The 15178-nt window shown below is 39.0% G+C and overlaps 1 protein-coding gene and 1 long non-coding RNA gene across 2 annotated transcripts; both read right to left on the reverse strand.

Annotated features, from left to right (window-relative positions):
* Window positions 1–6: 6 nt before the first annotated feature.
* On the reverse strand, window positions 7–9355 carry paf1 (PAF1 homolog, Paf1/RNA polymerase II complex component). Its single transcript, XM_080732235.1, has 14 exons — window positions 9120–9355; window positions 6304–6336; window positions 6087–6179; window positions 5863–5984; window positions 5689–5755; window positions 5480–5581; window positions 5262–5367; window positions 4597–4665; window positions 3333–3436; window positions 2549–2665; window positions 2307–2435; window positions 1696–1801; window positions 1435–1519; window positions 7–858 (listed from the first exon to the last, which is right to left on the reverse strand). Exons 1-14 carry the CDS (start codon window positions 9164–9166, stop codon window positions 425–427), a joined length of 1614 nt encoding a protein of 537 aa, XP_080588361.1. The 5' UTR covers window positions 9167–9355; the 3' UTR covers window positions 7–424.
* A 177-nt stretch (window positions 9356–9532) lies between these two features.
* On the reverse strand, window positions 9533–13986 carry LOC308290414. Its single transcript, XR_013962290.1, has 4 exons — window positions 13680–13986; window positions 13114–13259; window positions 11662–11706; window positions 9533–10918 (listed from the first exon to the last, which is right to left on the reverse strand). It is a non-coding gene; the product is annotated as an uncharacterized lncRNA (long non-coding RNA).
* Window positions 13987–15178: the final 1192 nt, after the last annotated feature.

Genomic DNA, 15178 nt, shown 5'->3' on the forward strand with positions numbered 1-15178 from the left:
TGATGCTTTGTTTCTCCTTAAAAAACATCAGAATTTTATTATCAGATCACATGTATAACGTGATAACTCAATGAACAAGGAAAAAGACATTACATGCTCCAGCACTGAAAACCTAGCAAAGAGAACTCGCTTTTGTCAACATCAAAAGAAGTACAAATAAATTCTAATAAGTACTGTATAAGCTAAATCAATAAATCAAAAATATCAGCAGAATTACGTAATATCAACAGGTGCCCAAAAGCTACATGGACCTCCCTCACAGTTTATTATTTTATTTTCAACCATCAAGGGATTAGCCCAATTAAGTTACGTAGCATAGCATTGTCATAAGACAGCCAAACGCTCTATAATAAAACCTGCTGATTGGAGCCAGATGGTCTGTCACGGGCAGGTGGAATTCACCAGAATGTCTACAACAGTAATCTCATTCGCTGTCACTGGCATCACTAGAATCTGTGCCTTGCTCACTAGCACTTCCACTCTGAGCCCGAGCCTCCGAGTGGTCACTGCTGCGGTCACTGTGTGCCGGAGAGGCACTGCCACTCCTCCTGCCCCTCCTGTTCCCTTCGTCCTCACTCCCGCTGCCCTCCTCCCCGCTGCTCCTGGCCGAGTTCTTTGGCTCGTTGTCGTTGTCGTTATCCTCGCTGTCGTCGTCGCTGCCGAAGATCTCCTCCTCGTCGCGCATGGTCCTGTCCTCGCCGCCGCTCTCGCTCCCGCTGGCTTTGCGCTGTCGCTTCCTCGCCACACCTTCCTCATCCTCGTCCTCTTCCTCCTCCACCCTCCGTTCCTGCTCTTCACCCTCCCTCTCCGAGTCACTATCGGAGTTCTCTGCCTCACTGCCCTTGTCCTTCTCATCGCCTAGGGAAAGGAAAATATATATATATATATATATTACATTTTAAATGAAATCACTGGTTCTCAACCTGTGGGTCGAGACCCCCAAAGGGGGTCCCAAAATTATTTTGGGCAGTCCCTGGATGATTAACTTAACATGCAACATTGTTTTCTCACTCAACAGTAAACAAACCAACATAAAGTTTAAGTGCATAGAGGGTATATACAGTATGCACATTTCTAAAGTGACAATTTAAGGACTTTTTAATACCTCTAAAATGACAAATTAAACATTGGCCAAATTGTCAAATATTAGGGGCAGAAATTGTGAAAATAGCCGATCAACATGCTCACAACGCCTCGCAATGCGAGGCGTTGTGAGCATGTAGATCTGCTATTTTCACAATAGAACCGTGTTATACAAAATGTAATGCCTCAACTCTTAGTGCATGTCAGGGGGGTCCCCAGTTAAAATGTGATTATTTTGGGGGTCGCGGCCTGAAAAGGTTGAGAACCAGTGGTGTCAGATGGTGTATGCTTTAGCCAGTAAAGAGAAGATGCTGTGGGTGAGCAGAGTGGATAGAGCAACAGTCAACTGACCAGATTCCGCCAGGTCCAGTAGTTTATCCAAGTCTTCCTCTTCGTCTTCAGGCTCATGGTTCTCCAGCTGAGCTTTACGAGCATCCTGATGAGGACGTGGAGAGATTGAACACCATTAAATCACTACTACTATTAACCAATACAACTGCGGCCACTGAAGTCAGAGTAACATATTGGATGAACAGAGTTGAAGAGTAATGCTCTGAGAATTTACATTATTTAAGCAAAGCTTGTCTAGAGCAAGTACTGTAGAAGACTCACTTGGGCTTCGAGTTCCTTCTCGTTCATGTCTCTGTGCTTACACACAAGCACAGCATTTGTGGTGGACTGTGCTCCAGCCTTGGCCCTCCTCTTACTCAGACGCACTCTACAATGCAGGGTAAATGTGTTAAGCGAATGAGCATATGTACATGTACAGTATAAATGACAACCAGGCTAGTGTAGGACACTTACGCCTATAACATACACCTCAAATAATTAAGAACATGCCCGATAGTGGTTGGGCCAAACAGCTTTCAAATAACCAAGTACATTAGAGCTTTTTGGAATTCAACTGTATTGAGGCTCGAAAGAAACCCTTGAATGCCAGGAGGTAGACTGAAGTGTATAAACACAGCTGTAATTGCAAGACACTGCATTTTAAAATTTTTGTAAAGAAGTTTTGAGAAGGATGATAACGCCAAATTATATCTAATGACCAAAGAAACGGTGGGGGAAATCTGTCATGGAGTGCAATTGAAGGAAACAGAACTCAGAAGTCAGTTCAGGTGTGTTGTGATTTAAATGCATCGTGATGCATCGTTCTTTTAAAAACAGTCTCATAGTCTTCATAAAGACACAAACATCAAGCACATAATCTTCTCGTGACTCACCTGGTCTCAAGTTCATTGTAGTAAACACCATCACCATCTCTGAAGATGAAGAAGTAGTTCTCTTCATAGCCCTTGCTGGCTTTGTTCTTCACGTTCCAATTATATTCCCGAGCTATCTTGTAATCATACCTGTAACACAGAGATGGAACATCAATTTCTTTGTAGAATCCCTGTCACTTAGGAATTCTATTTTGGTGGTTATTATTATACAGCAAAAACTCTGTGCTGGAAAATGTACTTACAGTTCATCTGGCATGTAATCCAATTCCTCGTCGACATCTCTCTTGCGCTTACGAAGAGTTTCCTCATTGGGCAGGAAGTAAGCTACAAACTGATTTCCTTCCTCATCCATCATACCTCTGTAATGTAAAAAAAATATATACACACACACACACACACACACACACACACACACACACACACACACACACACACACACACACACACACACACACACACACACACACACACACACACACACACACACACACACACACACACACACACACACACACACACACAAAATCAATAACAGTTACTAAAGAAACTTATACTGTGTGTAAGGCTGTCACAATTATTACATAATCGTCTAATCGCAATTATTTGACATAATCGCGATTATTTTTCATAATCGTCATAATCGTTTCCATGTTAAAAAATGTTCATATACATTTTTTAAATAAAAAAATAGTGGAAATATCAGATCTACAAGCTTCACAGCGTGTCGCGATGCGACGCATTGTGAGCTTGTAGATCTGATATTTCCACTATCAATGCTCTTTTTTAAGTATAAAGTTGTCAAATATGTCAGTAACTTCTTTGTATATTTAGGTTATGTGTCCTATCTACCATGTGCAACTTCAAAGCCTAAAAGCCAAACAGAAATGTAATTGTCAACGACAAAAAACACAATTAAATTGTTAATCGCAATTATTTGAGTGACAATTAATCGTCATGTAAAATGTCATAATGGTGACAGCCCTAACTAACTGTGTGCAGAATTGCAAAAGGCTATTATTTCCACACCTGATCATGGCCTGAGACATCATGTCCACGCCTGCAGTTGCTGACATGTCTTTAGGTGCAGGATCAGAATCAAAGATGACCTGAGCACATGGGTTGATCCACATCTGGGGAACAGAAAAATTGCTAATTTAAAACCAAAGGTCTGCAGTCCACATAAAGAATTCATAGTGAAATGACGTAGATTCAAACAAGAACATCCATCTTGTAGCATGCATCACCTTTATTTCCTAAAGGCTACATTATATCACTTAGGGGTTAGGGTTAGGTTTAGGCATAGTTTTACTGAGGTTAGGGTTAGGTTTAGGCATAGTTTTACTGAGGTTTGGGTTAAGCCCTTTGCACACAGGCGCGTTTAACAGCACGGATAAAACGGACAATATCATTTTTTGAAAAGAAAACAATGATTCTCAATTCTCAACAATGATTTTCTCGATCGAACCCAGTTCAATTCGTGCGTCTTGTCGCATGCGGTAAAAAACTCATCACTCCTTTTATGACTCCTTTTTGGATCCGCAGAGCCGATTCCGCACAGACTTGCACACCAAATCCAATGCGTTTTATTCATGTCGCAAACGAAAAAAACGCAACTGTCCTGTGTGCAAAGGGCTTTAGGGTTAGGTTTAGGTGGTCTAACCAAAGGGAGGTCGAACCAATGACATGTTACCATATCGTCGTTGTCGGGTAGAAACCTTGTATGTCCAAAACCCTTCCTTTTTTTATTATTTTAAAAATATTTAAAAATAATGAAAATAGCAGATCCACAAGCTCGCAACGCATAGCACTGCGACGCATAGCACTGCGACGCATTAGCTGCGTTTACATGCACAGGTATATTCCACTTGTATTCAGAATGACTGCTCATTCAGAATAAAAATGCTCATGTAAACATCTGAATTGGAATAGAATATTCCATTCCGGTCAATTGGAATAGAATATTCCATTGATTCCGGTTTGGGGTTGGTATATACAGTTTGAATCGGGATATAATTTTATTTAGGTTCCATGTAAACAGTTGGGTATGAATCTCTGTTCGTAATGAGTTCATTCTGAATGAATATACTGTATATTGTGCATGTAAACGTGGCCAATGTGAGTTTGTAGATCTGTGTTTTATACAGGATTGTGACAGGCCTACATAGTACATACCCTTTCAAAACAACAGCATAAAGAAAATAATAGCATGTCTGAAGATTTATGTTCATGTGCTTCCCCTCATGGCATGCATTTGGAAATAATCTACGTGGACTGTCAGTTTGTGACGCACCTTGAAGTCGGGGAACACAGGCATCACCTCCACTGGAGTAACCCTGGGTTTACTGTAGTGCTGGGCAATCTGGAGAGAGAAACAAGTTATAGAACGTTTATTTAACTTAGGAGGTTGACTAATTACATGTCCTCTGGTTTATAGCAAAACCAGAGGGATTGTTAGGAGGTTGACTAATTACATGTCCTCTGGTTTATAGCAAAACCAGAGGGATTTGCACAATCCTTTGAGATTTTTCTAAAAATAGCAGATAAACAAGCTCACAGCACGTCACAAGTGACGTGCTGTGAGCTTGTATATCTGCTATTTTGGAAGAGACGAAGTATAAAATAATGGCTGAAGAGGTTAAAATGATTGCTACAACAGATGCCTTCCTGTATAGAATGGATTAAAAGTAGTAGATCTGCTAAACTTCTTATTTGTTTTACTTTTTAATGAATTAGGTGCTTGGTCTACCCAAGTTTTTTTTCCTTAGATTACTATTTCTATGCATTCGATGTATTGATGTTAATGTATTGATTTATTACCTTGTATTGATGTTGATGTATTTACCTTGCTTATTGTAAATCGCTCTGGATTAAGAGCGTCTGCCAAATGCCTAAATTGTAGCCTGTAGATCTTAAACCTTAATTAATTAAAATGCAGAGTAATATCATTTTACTCACCGGCTTCTGTGCGTCCTCAAATGTCTTTTCAATGGCAGAAATCTGGCTGTCTCTGTCCTTATAGATCTCTTCTTCTGTGAACTGTTGTTTGACAGACACACCAATCCTAACAACAGAAAACATCCAGATTAAAGAGTGGGTCTCTTACACAGAATTGGTCAATATGAGCACATTTCAATGTAAAAGCACAAATCTAAACGCATTCTTTTCTAACTTACTTGACTTCAACCTTCTCATTGGAGACACCATATCTGTTGAATTCTGTAGAAATGTACTCAGTTTTTCTCATCCATGGGACCACCTTGGCGTGCTGCTGAGACCTTAAGGAAAAGGAAAAAGGGGGTTTAAAACCAAACACTATTTCAGTGTCAAAAATAACTTGCATAATGTAAAAATTACATGTATGTATTTTATTATGTGTCCTTACCTCTTTGAACTGGATGGAGCTTGGATGTCCTCTTCCAGTAACTTTTCATCAGCTGGATCCAGCAGAACTGAAGAAACAAAACACAAGCAATTACATTCGATGTAGTCTCCAACATATGTGAGCCTCTAAGGAAATTATACAACGGCGGTTAAGTGTCTACAATCAAAGACATACTGCTTGGGTCTATCCGGTAGGTGTCTGGGTTGATGAGATCAATAGTGACCCCAAGGTCGGGTTCTGTCAGGAGCTCATGCTTGTGTTGCTTCTCCAGAGAGGTGGCTTTATACTGGACAAACCTGTCCAACACACATGGAGAAACACGTGAAGCCATGTCTGAGTCTGCTCAACAGTCTACTGCTGTTACGTGGAAGGAGAAGATAGTCAGACGGGACATTTACCTGTGCTGGTCGAATGGATATGTGATGAATTTGGGATCAAAGGGGATATCAGGAAGACTGTTGCAGTATTTCACCCGGCAGACCACTCCTGACCTGTAACGGAGACAAAGCATGTCACCAATTCACCACAACTTTTGAATGAATAAAAACAAACAAATAAATGAATACATTTCCAGATATATAACATTTATAAATGAATGCCGCTACATTAAATTACCTCTCTGGGACAGTTCTATGGGAGGAGCTCCGACTGGAAGAGAAAATAGCACACACAAAATTGTCACCAACTTGCCTAACATTTAACACATTCAGGCCTAGAATTATTGAATGCTTTAACCAGGGAAAAATAGCAGATCTACAAGCTCACAGCGCGGCACCGAGTGCCGCGCTGCGAGCTTGTAGATCTGCTATTTTTGAAGAAGTCGTGAAAATGTGTGCAAATCTTTGAATATATGTATTTTCAAAGCGAACGTTTGTAACTCAAATTTTGGCTCTGTGGGGGTCCCTGGAACTACATATTTTGAGATGCGGGTCCGACTCCGTGGCCAAATAAATATCATTTAGGAGGTCCTTCACATGAAAAGGTTTGAGAGCTGGAGCTCAGACTAACTGAGCTCCAGTTAAGTGAAAAGGACCTTTTCTTTGACGATGGCTGGCCAGATTGCTGACATAGAAACATAGGTTTTTCAAAAAACCTTAGGAGGATTCAAAAGACACTTATAGAATCGGGTCAAAATTCTAATTGTCACGATTTTTCAAAAATAGCAGATCTACAAGCTCGCAGCGCGGCACTCGGTGCCGCGCTGTGAGCTTGTATATCTGCTATTTTTCAATAGTTAAAGCATAAAATAATGATACACAATAATGTGTACCCATTTCAATGTTCACCATTTGAAGTGTTGTTGGGTCTACAATGTCAGTGTGATTGGAAAACCATTCAGATTGGAGTTTTCACCGGCGGAGGCGCGTTGTCTGAAGGGGACTTGTGCCACGAGAGGCATCACCGAGCGAGTCGCCGGGCCAAGCATTGCTCAACGCCGTCATCGTAAATCATCCCCCCCTCCCTAATCTCAGTATTTCCAAGACCTCATTTATTTTTTTGACAAAGGGGGGACTGGTTCTCCAATCAACACAGGGATCTTCAACATTTTCAGGCCAAGGACCCCTTAGCTGAGAGAGAGATGAAGCAGGGACCCCCAAATTCCATATAGTTTCATCGTTTGACAGCACAATCATCAGTGTATTTTGGATTCATGTCAATTTGTGTTATCAGATATGTAACCACTTGAACCGTCAATACTTAAAAAAACTTGACCTTTCACTCTGTACTTCGTGTGCTCTTTTTCCCCTCTACACCAAACCTCTTTGCCGAAAATGGCAGATCTACAACCTCACAGCGCCTTGAGGCGTGCCGCGTTGTGAGCTTGTAGATCTGCTATTTTTGTCTGAAGTTCTCAGAATATGGACGCAAGGGTTCAAGTAAAAAAGGAGAAAAAGGTTTCTATCAAACAAAGATTTGAAGGACCCCCTGTAGTAACTCTGAAGACCCCTTAGGGGTCCCAGACTCCCTGTTGAAGACCCCAGCTGTAACATATACTATTGTCCTACAATTCTTCAAGAATGTGTATTTGACTGACCCTGCACATACCACAACAATATCTGTAAATGTTCTCACATATGAGCTAACCAGTTAACCAGTTAGCTGAATGGTTAACTTAAAACTGGCTTGTAGCAGTCCACATGTGTCCAGTATAACCTGTAAACTACACTACCTACAACCACTAAATAAACACATCAGATTTATTTTGAGATGTACGTTCTTCTGCTATACCACCAAAATGTGGAAAGCCTTACCGAAGGCCATAAAGGAGTGTGGATCACTAGCATCCTTTAAAATTGCCCTGAAAAACCACTTACAGGCAGCAGCCATTCGCAACTGGTAAAAAACAAACCTAGCCCAGCCCTACCCTCCTGTGCGCCTTCTTTGTATATACTTATTACTGTTTGTTTAGACTTACTTTTTTTCTTTTTTTTTTGTTCTTTCATTTTATTTTATTTACATATCTACTGCATAGTACTGTGTTCTATTCGTCTGTCATTCAATGTTATATGAGATACTTAAATGGTTTCCTGTGGAAATAAGCTTAGTCTTTTCATGGATCTCCTTTTAGTAGACCGTGTACCAGTGAACTGTACCGTCATGAAACTGTACCTTTTCCTATGCAAACTTCTAATAAAGTCTTTAATCAATCAATCAATCAATCAATCAATGTGTTCCAATGGTACGACTCATTAATAAGCCAATAAAGAATAAAGATACAGGAGCAGCCATGAAAATGATTAATAACAAATGCAGCAACTTCAATTAAATATAATCATGCAGTATTGTTCCCCAAAACACATCACAGTATACCAATACAAATAATTAACATACTGACTCTCCAGCAACTACACAGTAAATACCTAACATTGATAGAAGACTGCCATACATTATTTATATCATTACGACCGATGACCGTCTTGATTCAAGGCTATTAAACACCCAGTGTTACAAGAGTGTTGTACTAGCTTTGAGTGTCACCTCTGTTCCTGACTGTAATGATGAGTTTATAAAGGGGCCTTAATTTAAACAAGCCCAAAAGCTTTCTTGTGGTCTTTTATTTTAGTTGACCTTGTATCAGTGAACTGTACCGTCCTGTAACCAAAGTATTCAATTAATAGTGAACTACAGTAACAAGAATAAAACGTAATTTTACTTCAGCATGTGGTTAAGCATTTGTTTTGCATACTGCTTGAAACAAAGATATTTTATACCTATTCGTACTACGACGACCGATTAATAAACAGAGTTCCATTCCAATATCAGTGGGTAAATTAATCAGGGACATGAATAACAGCTGTGAGATAAAGGCGAACGAAACAAACATTAGTCTCCATTGCTGTTTTGGTTCAAAATAGCCGATCTACCAGCTCACAACGCCTCGCGCTGCAAGGCGTTGTGAGCTTGTAGATCGTCTATTTTCTTTTCCTTACCTGTGACCGTCTTCTCGTTGAGACTGAGACTGGATAGTTGGAGCCATGTTCTGCACTTATTGCTCACAATTGAGAGCACGATTTCTTTCTTGTAGGCACAGACGACCGAAAAGTGTGCCTTTGATATAAAAAAATGATATATAAGCCCGCAACCTTAACCCAAAATAACACTATTAATGCGTGTAACGCTATACTTCACACCACAACGCGCACTTCACTCTTCGATCCCTCCGGATCCTGACCCCGGACGGAATTTACCACGGGTCAAAGATATGAGCACATTCTTTTTTTTTTTTTTAAGAGCGCCACCTGCTGTTCTGGCATCGAAAGTGGAGAGAACACAATTCAATATCATGAGTGAAATATTTTCTTTATTTACACAAATACTCATAGCAATTACCTCATTTCCCCTCCTCGTGTACAAAACAACGTTTGGTGTTATCAGTTACGCTTATGAACGGGGCTTGATGTGATGCCTGCAGGAGCACACTTGGACTTCACTCTAGTCTGGATCGCCCTTTCACATTAACAGCGGGTCAGGACCCATCTGTGGGTCACGGACCAATTTTTATGGGTCACGACTCTAATAAAAATCCCATTTTCATTTCCTACAAAAAGTAAAATAAATAAAATATATATTTAAAAAATGTTCCCCTCCCCAACAAAACATTTTATAAAAAAAAAAAAAAAAAAAAAAAAAATCAAACAAAGAAACAAACATTAAGAAATTCCATAAATAAAATATAATAATTAAGAATTAGTTAAAATAGCCAATCTACAAGCTCACAATGTGGCGCGAAGCGGTGTGTTGTGAGCTTATAGATCTGCTATTTTCACTAGTTTGGGTCCCGGACGAATGTGTAATTTGTAATTTCTCTTTTGGGAACCACAGCCTTAAAAAACGGTTCCAGGAGTTCCAACTTCCGTTAAACATGTTCATAGCGATAATAACACCTGGAGCCAACAAGACCATAAGAGATTTTAAAGAGAGCAAAAGATCTTTAAATGCTGGGAAATCAATAATGTGAAAACACTGTACCCATGTTATCATTATTTGGCAATGGCATCATCATAAACAACACATGTTAAGAATGTTGGGAAATTGTGTTTTAACAGCTAATCTGCTCTGCCCCAACATTCAATAACCATACTGTTTAGCAATTCTGTGATTTTAGGACTCGAGAGTGCAGTCAGTGCACACCCTGGTAACTCACCCCTCATTGTAGTTTATAAAATCAATCATTCAACAAAAATACGTTTTTTTAGTTGGTAAAACGTTCATAGGCATAACAGACAACAGATTTTCAGCAAACCATTATAAAAATGCAACTGCAAGCAGCAAAGACATTTTGTTGCACAGCATGACAGTATGAGGACACTGACCTCTGCACAGGTCAGTGCAACTTTGTCAACAAAAGCATTTTCCATCGTATTTATGCTGCTTCACCAATATTGGAGTGAAAATATGTGCGTTGAATGTTACATACTTGGACAAGAAGCACTTATCATTAATAATCTCCTCCTAGTCTCAGTTTGTTCTTTAACAGCTACTGCCACTGCAAATCTCCATCCGCTTATCAGCCATTTACATCGACAGTGACCATGCACTATGGTGTACAGGTAGCCAGTGCAAGGGAAACATAGCATAATATGATTGTCATCATCATATGTTCATTATACACACAGCTCCATCTCTGTGAACAGTGCTTTCTGTGAATTAATTCAGGAGTTTTTTTCTTCTGGCTCAGGTCTGCACTGATCTTTGCATGCTGGTATCAACTCTGTAGCTGGTATCAACTCTGTACAGAGAGACAGAGAAAGAAACAAACAGTGGGTGAATATGAGAGAGAGAGAGAGAGAGAGAGAGAGAGAGAGAGAGAGAGAGAGAGAGAGAGAGAGAGAGAAGAGTGAGCTATTCTATTATTGTTATCATCAGTCTGCTGTCCCCAACCTCCAGTGTTTACACAAAAAACACGAATAAACAGCTTACATTTTGGCGTCCTCACTGTCTGCATATGCTAATAGTCAATGCAGATGTGCAAGAAGATCAATTGCTCAACCCACTTAGGAGAACCATGCAGAACTCAGACTGACTGACAGAGGTTTACTTTATAATAGGATAACCAGAAGGAAGAAAGAGCAATGCAGAGAAGGAAACAAGATACAGAGAGGGGATTAAGACCAGTGGTTCCCAAACCGTGGTGTGCAAAAGTCCAGGTGTGCACTGGGATTGTGTGACAATCAGATAGATAGATATTTTTGCAATATAGTATATCATACACAAAAAGCTATGAATATATATTTTATTTACTATATCAATACTTTGTGCCAGCTCATTTCCTAAAACGGGGGCAAAATCTACATGCTATAAATATATTTTAACCACTTTCAACTTAGCATCCCTATTTTGGGAATGTCATTATAGATGGATAAAATAAGAAATGAATTACAATTCTTTCAGAATTTTTCACAAATAGTGAAAAATATATTCACTATGAATACAAACGGTTTGAAAACCACTGGATCACAAATTTCAACTCACCTGTTCAACATGTTTAGCATTTGGCTAGGGTCATCTCCAAAAACCCTGCAACATCAAATGAATAACAAAAATAAAAATAAAACATTTACATATTGAACATATTCATAAAGTATGTCAACTCTCTGATAATTTTCTTGGGACTGTACTCATTCCAGTGTGTAACTGGAACACACATATATACATAATATATACTACAAATATTTAAGATTCAGAAATAGCATTGCATTGTGAGGTGCTGTTAGCTTGTATATTTGCTATTTACGTATGCCAAATATTTGCACCAGACGCTAGGGTTCATTCAGGTGATTAATAACTTGTCCCTTAGGGGTCTGTAAGGCAGACAATATTAAGACGATTATACAGTGTGGACTGTGGACAATGTTCACACAGATAATAAATCATTATTAAAAAGGTTGCGAATCACTACCATTGCACAACATGCACAGTACATGTCTTACCTAGCCCTAGAATGTCTGTGATATTACATACATTTCATGTATTCCAAATACACAGCCATAGATCGGTACTATGCCTGCCTGTTTAGCAGACTGATCTGGTCGCCCTAATGAGTCACTCTTGCGTGTGTACTCACCCAATGATTAATTCCTGCGACTTAGAGGCAGATATTGTCCTCTAGTTTCATATACATTTGAACTAGAGATGTTACCGATCAATCGGCAATGGATCGGATCGGGCCGATCAAAGCGTGATCGGCGATAATCGGTGGTTTAAATCAAAAGGTAAATTCACCGATCCGATCGGTGCATCCGATCAACCAGCCGTTCAGTATGCCCACTTGAGGCCATTTTGGGGTATTGATTTCCACAGTGCTGAAGGAATAATTAGTTACTGCTATGATAATAAATACATAGTAATGCTGGTAAATAACTATAAGGTAAATATATAAATGAATTCATGAGTGAATTAATTAATTAAAGTTAAAACATTAACATTTAGAAAATATAAATAATATATAAATAATAACTTGATCGGATCGGTGATTGATCGGTATCGGGTGATCAAACTTTTGTGATCGGTGCTCGGTTCCAAAAAACCTGATCGGACCATCCCTAATTTGAACGTGTGTTTAGTAAAATATCTCCACTTTTCATCGAGCTGCACAAGGATGACATTCTCTGCGGGCGAGGGGCCGGACCTGAAATGACTGCAAGACTGAACATATAAAGGTGCGTTGCGATTGCTGTGGTGTAATTAATCACACCACAATTTGATATGTTCAGTCCTGCACTCATTTATGGCCCCTCGCCCGCAGAGAATGTAGTCTATGTGCAGCTTGTGGAAAAGTGGAGATATTTTACTAAACACCATAACTACAAATGGATATGAAACTAAAGGACAATATCTGACTCCAAGTTGCAGGAAGATACCGTATATGGTGTGTATTTGGAATACATGAAATGTATGTACAGACATTCCAGGGCTAAGTCTTACCCATCTCCCCAGTGGTAGAACGCCTGGTCCTGATAGAATATACAAAGAAAGAGCCACACGCTGATGGTCTCCAGCCAGAAGATGACAAAGAGGAACCATAGTGATGAAAGAAGGAGCTCACACAACATCCTGGCAGTCTGTGGACACTGTGGGAGAATGAACAAACACAGTGAATAAAGTTGACAGGGATAGGGCATTCAAGAGCTTTGTGTAATGTCACAGACTGAGTGAGTTTACACCCTGAACACAACAAGAATCAAGGTTTTTACTTACTTGGATAATAAAAAAATATATATATAGCCTATATATAACATGGCTCAGGTCCATAGCTATATATAACATTATCTCCCAACAAATTTTACTGTATCAGATTCCATTTACAGTAAGCCACCTGTTCTTTGCTACTTTACACAAGTAAAGTAGCAAAGAACAGGTGGCTGGTAAACTAGTTTAAGATATTTTTGTTACAGTAATTGATAATCAAGGACTTAAACGTCAATCGCTTTTACATAGGCTCCTAGCTGGCCTGGCAATCATACGCTTCTATTATAAATCAAATCACTTACCCCGTACCAATGGGCTTGATAAGAAACACTGATGCTTTTGCTGTACGTCCTTTTTCTTTTAAGAGAGAGATATATATATATAGCTAGAGTTAGCTTCGTTAGCTTGGCGTTGTGGAAACAAAACGTTATCTCAGGCTGTTCCCTTCCACTACAGTGCTTTGTGAGTGTGCGGAAATAACGTCTTCAATAACATCGTTTACCTTGTGTGTGTTGTAAAACTATCCACACATAAACGACGGACCAGCGACTGTAAATGTAAACAGACGGCAGATAGATTTGTGCCTCACAGAGCTGACTATCTGACTAGCTCTATATTTGTTTACATTGTTCTCACATTTCACTTTACATGCAATTTCCGGTCTTTACCAGTCACGTGCGCTGACGGGACATGTACTCCACTGTTTCCCAAACAGTGGGTCGGGGACCCATTTGTGGCCGGGTCACAACTCACAACTAAGTAAACAAATATTCCTTTATATATTTTTTGGTTTCCTTCCTATACATTTTTTAAAATTATAATTATTTAAAAACGTAAAAACAATAATATAATAATAATAATAATAATAATGCATTATTATCCTGAATTAAGAGACAAAATTCAGTGATTTGTTTTTCCAAAAGAATTTCATACATAATGTTTTTAAAATTAAAATCAAATAAATTCCTTGAATTAGAAAACAAATGTTTAAAGTACTAGTGAAAATAGTCAATCTACAAGCTCACAACGATTGTAGATCTGCTATTTCACTAGTTTCTAATCTAATTTCTCTTTTGGGTCTTGAGGTAAAAGGTTTGGGAACCAGTGATTTGCAATAATTTAATTTCCACTCACATAGATAGTATGCACACATCGCGTACTACGTTTCCATATCTGGAACTGGTTCCTCATTCACATCCTGCAAAGGGAATTGGCACCTAACCTCGTATCACCCCTCGTTTTCATGTTTTTTTTTCACATTAAAATAATAATAATAAAATAAAATAAAAAACACATCAAATCCTTTAATAGTTATCCCAGATTGGACAGGCTCTACAACTGGTATGCAGACTATGCACACATTTAATTTTGTAGCACATAATACTATGTAATCTGAGATGACACTGGGACATTTTGTGGCAATTTAAATGTTTGTGTATTAAAAAGTACAAAAAGAAAAAAAAAGGAAAAAAGGCATTCATCTCAAATTGGATGATTAAATTATTGGATTATTCAACTGTAAACACTTAACTTGAACTACATTCTGTCACAATATTAGAGTTTTAACTATTAAAATACTTTCCTTTTGTGGAAAGCCTGGTGACACGAGGTCTTAACAGACTGGAGATAACCATCCTGAGCCCCAAAATGAGGGGCAACAAGGGTGCATTTCAGGACTTTACCTCCTTGCATGCAACCGCAGTATGTAATGAAAATAAAATGTAGCAAAAATAAAGACAAAGCAATTATTTATATACTAAAATTACTTTATTACAGCTGATTTCTGTTCAATATCCCTCTG

This window comes from Nannobrachium achirus, assembly GCF_963921795.1.
Source record: "Nannobrachium achirus genome assembly, chromosome: 8".
NCBI lineage: Eukaryota > Metazoa > Chordata > Actinopteri > Myctophiformes > Myctophidae > Nannobrachium > Nannobrachium achirus.

Excerpts from the sequence above, each read along its gene's own strand:
- paf1 (XM_080732235.1), bottom strand. The coding sequence starts at position 9,166 with ATGGCTCCAACTATCCAGTCTCAGTCTCAACGAGAAGACGGTCACAG. Across the intron at positions 5,368-5,479 it reads AATGAGAAGGTTGAAGTCAA|GATTGGTGTGTCTGTCAAAC; the intron begins GTAAGTTAGAAA and ends TTCTGTTGTTAG. Across the intron at positions 2,666-3,332 it reads ATGTCTCAGGCCATGATCAG|AGGTATGATGGATGAGGAAG; the intron begins GTGTGGAAATAA and ends TTTACATTACAG.